Raw genomic sequence first — 11,132 nt, forward strand, 5'->3', positions numbered from 1 at the left:
GCCATATGAAGCACTGAGCAATAGAAATCTACTATCTAAAAAATGAGTGTCAACTAGATTATCCATCTAAAACATTACACTCCCAGAAAAGCTGTTATCAGGGCGATGTTTGGTTCACAAGTCTTAGAATTTTTTTATTCCCAATTAAAAAGTCGCTAGTCCCTAGAAAGTCTCACCCCTCCTTCCTACTAAATAGGTGGCTGCTCCCTGAAAATAGCGTCCCTTCTAAACGAGGATCAAATTCAGGTTTTCACTATGATTGGACCGAGCAATGGATCTTCTTTCATCTATACAAGCTTGTTTTTTTGTGTGTGTGGCTAACATAGCAAGGCTTCATCATGCATAATACTTCATCATTAATTTATCGAACTAAAAAGGAATACATTGAACTGAAAACACATTATTGGCAACAACAAAGAAAAGCGAGGTATGCGATGGATGCTTCCTTCCTACGCATCCATGCATACCCATACAGGCACACTCTCCGATCACACACAAAACGTCGACAGCGCGCTCGCACGCAGTCGCTAATACGTGCATACGCATGCTAGTAGCTATTTTTATTATAGCAACCAAAAGCTAGCGGAAACTGATTTAGAGCAGGCTAGTAGCTACCCATGGATCGATGGGCGTAACGTGGACGACGTGCTGCCCGGCCGGCCGGCTCGATCCATCAGGGGGACTCCGTGGTGGCTGCGGGGCGGAAGGGGTTGGGCACCTCGAAGCCGGGGTTGGGCACCCAGGTGTCGTCGGCGCCGGGGATGAACTGCCCGTTGGCGGCGGCCGGAATGCTGTGGTCCAGCCCGCCGATGTCCGGCCTGTAGTGGCTGCCCAGCTCGTACCGCCCGATCCCCGGGATCAGCACCGTCCCCTCCTGGAACGTCTCTGGCCGCTTCACCGCATCCTCCTTCACTGTCGGGACGTCGCGCGCCGTTGCCAAGCCCGAGCACGCCGCGGCGGCCACCAGCGCCGCGAGGATCAGCAGGGACGCCGACTTGCAGGCCATGTCGACCGAGTGGCTAAGCCTGAGCTGTGATCGCGACTAGCGGCAGTAGCCAAGTGAGCCTCTGGCTGCTGTCTCGATCGCCGGCTGTTGCTTTCGTTGTGGTGGATGATGTTGATCGACCACCGCACCGGGCTTATATAGAGGCGTGGCGTAAAGGCCACGGGGAGTTGGCCCGCTGGCGCGCCGCGAGGCGGGATGGGATGGGAGCTAGGAAAAGGCGGTGCGTTCAATTCGCATGCACGGCGCACGCTGTAACCAACGCCGGGCCGTGCGTTATTGTGCGCGCGCGAGTGAGCAAAAAAGGGCTTCTCCTAGGGTGTGAATGACGTCGACGATCGATCGGACGCGGGAAAGGGCCGTACGTGGACGACTGGCAGGGCGCGCGCGGTTGAGTTGGTGTTGGTTGCTTGCGTCGTACGTATCGTTCGATTGGGCGCGCGCGCAAGGAAGAGGGACCCTGCGCCGCGCGGTTGTTGGTCTAGAAGCCATGCCAGGTCCGGAAGCTCCAGCTCCCCTGGCCTGCTCTTTATAGCGCCGCCGCGATCGACCACGGGGAGGCTACTTATTTCCTTTCTCTCCCTTTTGCCACATTTGTGTGGGGGATTTTCCAATGTACTCCACCTGAAACAACTGGTCTGGTTGGAGAGTAATCACTTTCATGGTGGGCAAAAAGGGACAGCCAAAATCTTTTTGATTGCTTTGTGCCGGACTTGATGGAAGACTCGAAAATGCGGCTCGTTTTTAGAACAAACTTCCTGCTGATCCGATCCCTGTGGGATTATTTACCATGTTTGTCGTTTGGCTCACCACTGGCTGCTGGAGCGATTCTCTACTTTCGTTTAGGAAACCAAGGGTGCAAAAGGTGATGCGGCGAGTGGATGAACTTGTGAAGGAAGACGCGCAGGAGGTCTTCCGCCGATCGCATGGTTGGGCACCAACATTGCCCAAGGAAAAAAAAACATTGTCGAAGAGTAGCAGGTGGACAGTCTCTGTTATTACCAATGACCCCGTGTGGAGCCTTTGATCGGCTAAATGTTTCGGTCCTGATCAGGATGAGAAACTGCTCAAACTTCTGGTCGATGTGGCAGTGTCATGTCCTGTGAGTTTCATCAATGAAGCTGGGAGAAACCCTTTTATAACGTCATGACGGTGTTACTTCGTGCCACACGTGTGGCACTTATCATTTGGGATATGAAAAACATACACGTCAAAATGTGGCAGCAGCTTTTGTTCGATAGGAAATTAAGAAGTGTATTCGTCTATTCCTGTAACTCTGACATACTACTAATTCATAAGTCGGCATTCTCCACCTTGATCCTTTTTGGCGAAACAATGCAACTTCAGTGTCAGAGATGCACGGCACCGAAAAATTACACATGATTTTTTTACGACCCTACATACATAATGTGCAAAGATTCTTCCCTGCATAAACAAAATTAGCACATTCTATTTGTCTGTTCTTTGAGAAACCATCACCCCTTCTCTTCAAAGCATGTCCGTTTCAAGCTTGATCAAGTAGAAATTTATGAACATCTACATTACCAAATCAATATCACTGCATATGTATTTATTGCATACTGCATATGTTGATCTTTTCTAAATAGTTCATCAGACTTAAAGCTGTTTAACTTAATACGAGACCAAGTGATCTTGTATAGATCAAAGTAAGGAATTTTTATTATTCCTGCCCTGCATCGGACATTTGACTTTGCAGCTACATTGTCAGGATTAGGGGAAGGTGGCCCAACTAACATTATTGGTGTGAATCTCCATTACAAATCTGACGGCAGATACAGCAGTGCAATCACGAACGATTTGCAACTCACAACAAACCAAAGACTGAACTTTATTGTTAAGTCCACACAAATTAACCAGAATACACAATGTCTTTAGTATGTTCTTTTTTTTTGCATGCACACATGTGCTAAAATAATCAGATCAGATAGTAATAACATATATCGCACAATAAAGTACACCCATATATTGGATGGCAGATACATCAGCATGAAAGTTCAAACCAGTATTTGACACGCAGGTTAATTTGGCCAATTCAGACGTCATGAATCTGCTGTCGATGCTATTCTAATGTACAAAGTCAGGCCGAAGCAGGCGGGTAGCATTCTATTTTCATGATGGTGTTTACCTTATCTTGATCATTCTGTGAACGAATGGCAAAAGTATAATTTCTCCAACAACATTGGCTAATAAACCGCCAGCCACAAGCCGCAGTAGCCAGCCATGCTGCAGGTTCTCCTCTTGCATGTTACAGACTCTATCCCACAGTCGTCGTCGGCCCTGCATCTGTGGCTAGGGAACACATCTGGTACGTGGCACGCACTCTCCCATGGGGAGCCAACGTTCTGCCCGGAAATTGTCTCCGGACAGACTTTGGATGACAATGCGCTCACACGAATCGGTTGGTTGTCGTCCTGCAGAGAGGTTCTCGATATCATTACGATGACAGTACAAAGTAAGATTAATGCTCCTACAAATAGGAGCTAGGGCATCATATGGTTTCCTAACTTGCGTTCGGATGTAAGGTGGTATGGAATCACCTTAAGAACTGTCCAATTGGTGGGAACATCCAGTCGAGGAATTTTCTCGTGCCACGTGCTCATTACTGGAAGGGGATGGCCCTCTGTTGTAAAGATGTAATTTTTGTTCCTCAAGAATGAATCGTCGTAAAGGAGAAAAAGATATTTGCACCTGCAGAAGAGTTATCAACCGTCATCTCAACAGTGACGGGATCTATCAGCGCGAATGAGACAGTTTTGCTCCAACTGCATATTAGAAACAATAGGAAGATTAACAGCTCACGTTTCTGAAAGAAAGAAGCTGTGTTGATGATCTTCAAGGTTCATTGTTGAAACATCTCTGATACTAGCAAAACCTCCTTCCACTTTGGTGTAGTAATTAAGTGATCCAATTATAGCTTCACCCACTTCTAGGTACCAAGGATCTATAGAGATCAGTGGTGTTAGTGATCTGGACATCATATTATCTTTATCTGCTTGATTAAAATTTTAAGAAAAAAAATCGCCAACAATATTATTTGTCTGTTATTCATGATCACACCTTTAGTTGCTTGATAAAGATAAAATGTAGACTCAGCAAACTCTGGACGTAAAGGATAGTACTTCTCTGTAGGATGCAAAATTCCGTAGTCTAACAGATATCTGCAAAGTACAAAGCATGCATCAACAAAATACAGTGTAAAACCTGAAAGCAAGTTTTGGTCATACTCTTGTCAGTCTTGTGCATCATACTCTGAATTGATTTGAAACAGTCACTCAATACTTCCATTTTCCTTTACAAACTGATGGTCAAGAGGTACTTAGTTCTTAGTTATTAATACCTTTCAGGAAGGACGCCGAACCTTTGCCATACATTGTAAAATTCACGATGTGACAGATTTGCAGCAGCAACATCTCCTAGTAGTGTCTGGTGATGATGATAGCAGTAAGCAAACAATACAAGATAAAAAATTCCACAATAAGGTGATATATCAACCATGTACAGAGTCAGTAGACCTGAACACCAGGCCAGAAGGCCTGGAGGCTAGTTAGTTGCCAGTGTGTTGCTTCTCCAGTCCTGATATCGGCCTCATGGTACCTGAGAAGACGGATGATTATTACTGTCCGGTACAAGCATATTGCGGCGACAAGTAACTAGCATGGAATGGAAATTTTTGAATGAATATGGCACGAAGAAAGGGTGTACCATGGCCCATGTCGGAAATACTTCTGCACTGCTAGGTAAGCAGAGTGAAACATATCCCAGTACTCATCACTTCCAAAAAGGATATATGCCTTAATCAAATACTCGTAAAATGAATCAACTCCTGCAAATATGTTACGAAAGATCATCAATATGTCTCAAGCACATATATCTTCTAATTAGACAGAATTAAACGACATATACAAAGAAACACTTGGCAAAAAATAATTATGCTACAAATTTGACGTTGGTATAAGCGATGCACCAAGTGGGCTAGCATAAGAAGTAGTACCAGCACCAATGCCTGACGAATATTCAATCCAGTTGCCAGACAAAACATCTAGTGTTGAGCCTACAAGATTCAGTGAGCTTCTCATGCTCCATAACTTGCGAAGAGCACGAAGAGCTGCAGCTTCATATATAGGATCACCAGTCAAACGTGACAATGCACCCATTTCCAGAATAAGGGAGCCTGCAAAAAATTTATGTATCTTAGCTACCACTACCAAGATACCCAACAGAATAAAGACTATTCCGCCACTCACCACATCCTGATGTGCTCGTTTCAGTTGTCTCATTCTCCATCACTCCATACTGGAAAAAGTAGTCATAGCATCAGAGATGATGTATGAATAAAATACAAGCTCAACAGCCATGTCAGATCATGATTAAAAGAATTGTAATATATGTGAGCTATGTAATATGTATGACTTGAGTGTTACAAGTAACATCACACAAGGGTATCCAGAAAGGAAACAAAATAATTGTCGAACGATTATCTAGTTTCCGCAGGAGGCTTGACACTTCTGTTCTGTGCCATAGAAGGAAGGGGCGTGCTGAATAAATGGAATTTATCAATACATGTCTTTTACTATTTATTTTATCCGGGAACGTGATTGTAGCGGTGTACTACTTTCTAAATCAGAAGAAAGGCCAAGGGTTTGTAAATGAACCTTAAGATTGATCCATGCATACGGCAATCCAGTAGGGGTCTCAAATGCTGGCAGAAACCGGCTGCCTAAATTTTCAGCAAGATGTAGCAATTGGTTCTGATATACTCCATCTTTATTCTGACTGCTGTAGTCCTTTGCGAGAATATGAGCAGAAATAAGCCCCCCAAGAAGTCTTATGTTACACTGGATAAGAAGGGGAAAAAAGCCATGAAAAAGGGAAAACTGTGAGAAAATGATTGTTGCTTAAATCCTGGCAACATGTCATTGTTTTGTTCTAGCGGTGATAAAAATCAGATGGCATTACCTCAAAAAGATTAACTCGAGCATCAACATCAAAAGTTAGGTTCTCTGAAAGCCAACTAACTCCTCTGTCAAATTCTGTTAGGTTACCTAAGACAACAAGACTGCATGAGCCAAAACAGAGAGGCATTACCTATCGATCTTACGGATACAATTTTCCTTTTGAAGAAACACATGGTAATTCATATTCTTATCATCAAAAGACAGCACAAATCTCAAAGTATCCAGAAACATCACAACTTCATAAAGTGTACCTTGATAATGACTCAACTAGTGACAATGCTGATCCATTATAATCCTGTGGCAAGTGCTCAAGCTACAAGAAGAAACAAAGAGGTGATATTACGCCGGGGTATCTTTAAGCTTTCGTGATGTCAATTGCAAACTGTAAATTTGTCGATACATTAATACATTTAGGTTGCCAAGCTCACTGAGGGAGTCAGTGAAGCCTTTAGTAAGAGGCTTCAATTCGTCATGCTGAAAAGGTATCAATACAGAAAACATTAGATTGGCCATGAACAAATAAACTGAATTTTGTTCAAGTATTCCTAAGATAGCTGATGAACATACAGGAAATGCATACGCCATGTAGTTGTCATAAGCATGATAAAACCTGAAATGAATGAAAATGAATCAGTACTAGAATCCAAGGATTGAACATTGCATTACACAGATTTGTTAGCGTGCCAATACACAGGTTAACAGCCTTCAGTACAGAGCTACTTGGCTAACTCTGTATGTTGAATGCTTTGTCATGTGCAGACGAGGCTCTAGTCTGGAGGCCTTGATCTAGAAACTGAAGAGGCCAGAATCTCACAGCTTACAGTGACATCATATTGTTGATGCTCGGGGGACTGGGGGGTGCAAAATTATTGCAGAACTGAAATACAGAGATCATGGAGTGATTGATTGACCACATGGGCTGAAACGTTGGTTATAGGCGTGAACACGAGGTGTCGTTATCGTCTGAACAAGATGAACAAAGTTCGCATTTTTATCTGCGGCCCGAATTACAGGGGCTTCTGTCTGAAGACGGAGCTTACAGGGCAGCTAGTACAATCTTCTTCCCCGTACGACACAGAAATCCCCGCGACGAAATGGAACCTTCCCAATCCCAAAGCTCGGATTAAACCCGACAGAAATCGAACAGAGGGTAGCTCAAGGCAGGGGAGCGCTCACATCTCGACGACCTTGCCCCTCATGCGCAGCCTCCTCGCGCGCCCGTACCCGTCTCTGCTGGCCGCGGCGGCGGGGGCGCCCGCGGCCGCGGCGAGCGCCGCGAGGAGAAGCGCGACGGCAGCGAGCCGCGCCGGCCGAGGAGATCGCATGGAGACGGAGGTGGGACTGGGAGCCGGCCGATGACGACGGTGTCCGATGGGGATCAGGACCCCGCACGACACGACCGAGAGCGGATGGTTTCCCTCCTTCCTCCCGTGGATTTGGTACACGTATTCAGATCTCGTACCTGACGTGTTTTATGCCTGCGTGTACGTAATGGCACGACACGTTGTCTGCCACGTAGGATTCATTTTTCTTTCTGCATATTAACCTGAAATGGGGGATATACAAATATAATACCAGGGGCCTAATAATTTGCGCACTTTGCGTGTGTTTGTGCACGCGCGCGCTTCAATGCGAACTTCGTATTTATCTCCGGTCTACAAACGTCATATTTGCACACTTTGTGTGTGGAACATCGATCCATCATTCATGTTTTTTCTTAGGGAACCATCGTTCATGTTCTGCTAAAGAGGACGGCATTGGATAAAAACCTTTTTTTTGGAGAAACTTTCTATCTATTCATTTTCAATCATGGCGGTACAAAGAACAACAGAGGTAATAAAAATTACAACCATGTCCGTGGAACCATCTAGCAACGACTACAAGCACTGGAGTGAGCCGAAGGCGCGCTGATGTCATTGCCCCTCCCTCACTGCAACCAGACAAACCTTGTTGTAGAGGACAATCAGGAAGTCGTGCTAAGGCTCCATAGGATCAGTGCATCGAGGAGCAACCATCGTCGATGAAGAAAGTCGTAGATCAGACTAATCAAACCTATAAACACTCAACCGAAGACGAAACGAAGACCGGATCCAAACAGATCCAGCGAAGACCAGCACCGACCGAATCCCACGAGATCCGGCGGAAACACACCTCTACACACACTCCGATGATGCTAGACGTACCACCGAAACAGGAATAGAACATGGGAGACATTATTCCTAGTAAGGGACATCGCCGCTGTCACACAACCCCAACCAAGACGCCGAAACTAACAAGAACAAGAATTGGGTCCCTCCCGCCGGCGGGGGGCCGAGATCCTCCGCACCTCCATGGCCCAGTGGCCATCGGAAATGGGGCGGATCGGCGACGACGCTGATGGGAGGAGTGTTGACTTGTCTACCCTCGATTTTCTTTGGTTTTATTTGACGGGAACTCACATCATTGGGTATAAACATCTTCATACAACAATCATCTTTCATGCATTTCTTCCACAAGAATGCATAAAAATAATTTTAATTATACAAAAATACATCAATGTCTCGTTTATGCTACAACATATACATCAATGATGTATCAGCTAAAAAAGATTATGCATCTAGGACTAGTACTGAACCTCCCATGTATCAGCTCAAAGCGAATTGGTCTAGTTTATAAGGAAAATCTGGCTAAATGGTGCAAAGGTAAAACGGAGAAAAGTAATAGGACGACTTAATATCTATAATACTATAGTATATTTTGTGATGTCTAATGAAACAATTTGACATTGTGGAACTAGGCAGACTTGGTCAAACTTTAAAACTTTGATCTAGTACAAAGCTAAAACTTTAGTGTATTTCAAACGAAGGGAGTAAGTTCATGCAAGGCTATAAGAAGGACGAATCCTATGCTTAAAGGATTTGAATCAAAAGCTAGTGTGAGCGATTAATTATTTTTTGTTCCTTAAAAGATGCTTAATATTGGTTCCTTAAAAGAAAATAACACCGATCATAAAATTCACCTTTACAGTTATGCTATTATACTTTTGGATAAATTCACTCTCGCTGGAGCAAGACTGAAGTAAGCAACACCACATATCTTGCTCGACATAAAAAAATGAGGCCATCAGTTTCATTTCACCTTACCAAATTCAAGACATTAAGTAGCGGCTTCATGGAGCCCGCTATCATCATCTCCTTTCTCACATCTTTTCTATTGTTTCTGATCCCCCCCCATCTCTCTCTCTCTCTCTCTCTCTCTCTCTCTCTCTCTCCATCCCTCCCTATTGTTTCATTCTCGGTAGAAAAATATGTCCCAAATTACAACTTTGACCTCATCCTCCCTCTAAAATACAGCACAGAGGCGTGGATTCCCAAATCAAGTTACTGAGAAGCTCCCCCCCGACTTGAAGCAATGGCTAGCCATGGAGTTTGGTCGTCGGGAACTTGCGAAGCCACCACCTTTGCAGTCTACCCTGACACCTTCCGAGGCGACAACCTGAGTTCCATGTTGGCATTTGAGTATAGATATCTTGTGGGGCAGTAGGTTAGGAAGGGGAGAATATTTGATGCATCCGTGCACCAAACTCTCGTAGCACATTTTAAAATGTTTGAGAAATTTTGAAAAAATTAGCACATTCACACAACATCAATTTATGTTGTCACAAAATTTTAAATCAAAATCCAAAAACAAAAGAAATGGCAAATACGACACTTAGTTGTACATAACACAAGTCGGGCTTTAGGTTTGGCCCATTATCGCATTGATGTCAAATTTACCATTTCTATATCTCGAATAATGTTTCAAATTTTCATATGAAATTTTGTAACAACATTGATGTTGTGTTAATGTGTTAGATTTTTTTTCCAGATTTTTCAAACATGTTAAAATATGTTATGACATCAGGTGCATCTGTGCACCATAAAATGAGTACACTGAACCTAGTTGGGATGACCGTATTAGCAATCCCCGTGGTAACACCACCGTTTGCACTTCGCAATATGGCATCATCAATAACGCAAACTCATGGAAACCAACCAACCAGAAGCAGGTGCTGTCGTGGCTGTTTTCCGTTTTGTTTGAGAAGCACGCTGCCGTGGCCGATGACAAGACACCGCGCGCTTCGTAGACTCAAAATTAAGGGTGCAAGTGGCACGAGCTGTCCTGTGTGCCACAAAGCCGCCTGGCTAAACATGATGGAAATGGGCACCGACTATGAACTGCATAAGTTACACATTCTATCTTATGGAACTAATCCAAATCATACTTCTATTATGGTCAGCCTTATGTCATAAGTAGACAAGTAGTTAATGAGCAGAGATATGGTTCTGGTAAAATAATATGTTACCATAGCATAGCACATCCTGATGCAAAATGAGTCTACACCTAAATGAATGAAGGCTTGTATGATACCACATCTATGTTATACCCATTAGCCATAGTGGGAGTAACTTAGCTAGTAACATAATGCATCCCAAGAAAAATTTGTTTATGCGGAAAATAGTTAATGAGAAGATAGAGGTTTGTGGTTGAAAGTGCAATCATGCCCTAAATATTATTTTGATGTTGATGACAATATACTCATAGGGGACTAACAAAGTTTGTCAAGTATATCTCAGGTTTTTGTCCCCTCGGAATCAGTTATATGTGTGGATTATGACTTCGGAAATGTTTAACCTCATCAAGAACGAAGAAACAAGACTATCGTATGTTTATTCTTGAGTATAGGATCCCACACTATTAAGAGGGGGACATGGGTTATTGCTAAAGTCTTGCTCAAACAACTTCTTCAAAGTCAGTATCTGATCTTCATCTTTGTCGGACGACCGGTACTCACCGGACGTCCGACCATTTCCATACAGAGCCAAAACATCGGTCGTCCGGTGTGCACCGGACGTCCGACAAATCCGATCCAGAACCAAAACATCGGCCGCCCGGTCCTTGTCGGACATCCGTTGTCTGCTGATCCCTCGGTCGTCCAATATTCCTCGGACGTCCGGTACCTTCTCCACAGAACCGAAACATCGGTCGTCCGGATCCTCCGGTCGTCTGATACCCACTAGACCGTGGCAAAACATCGGACGTCTGGTCCCTGTCGGACGTCCGATGTCTGTCATACTGTCGGTCGTCCATTGTGCATCGAACGTCCGATGTTTCTATGCTGTTTTGGGCTCCAA

General features: G+C 44.3%; 2 protein-coding genes across 2 annotated transcripts; both read right to left on the bottom strand.

Moving 5' to 3' along the window:
• Nucleotides 1-332: 332 nt before the first annotated feature.
• On the bottom strand, nt 333-1,126 carry LOC123138270 (putative cell wall protein). The gene has a single exon (XM_044558211.1). It carries the CDS (start codon nt 1,004-1,006, stop codon nt 674-676), a length of 333 nt encoding a protein of 110 aa, XP_044414146.1. The 5' UTR covers nt 1,007-1,126; the 3' UTR covers nt 333-673.
• A 1,710-nt stretch (nt 1,127-2,836) lies between these two features.
• LOC123138272 (alpha-mannosidase I MNS5) lies at nt 2,837-7,436 on the bottom strand. The gene is made up of 15 exons (XM_044558212.1): nt 7,156-7,436; nt 6,547-6,589; nt 6,388-6,453; nt 6,231-6,292; nt 5,981-6,080; nt 5,677-5,859; nt 5,269-5,317; nt 5,016-5,195; nt 4,727-4,847; nt 4,537-4,618; nt 4,362-4,447; nt 4,082-4,182; nt 3,824-3,965; nt 3,562-3,712; nt 2,837-3,435 (listed from the first exon to the last, which is right to left on the bottom strand). The coding sequence occupies exons 1-15, from the start codon at nt 7,302-7,304 to the stop codon at nt 3,208-3,210; spliced, it is 1,743 nt and encodes a 580-aa protein (XP_044414147.1). The 5' UTR covers nt 7,305-7,436; the 3' UTR covers nt 2,837-3,207.
• Nucleotides 7,437-11,132: the final 3,696 nt, after the last annotated feature.

The sequence above is a fragment of the Triticum aestivum genome, chromosome 6B (assembly GCF_018294505.1).
Source record: "Triticum aestivum cultivar Chinese Spring chromosome 6B, IWGSC CS RefSeq v2.1, whole genome shotgun sequence".
NCBI classification, from domain to species: Eukaryota; Viridiplantae; Streptophyta; class Magnoliopsida; order Poales; family Poaceae; genus Triticum; species Triticum aestivum.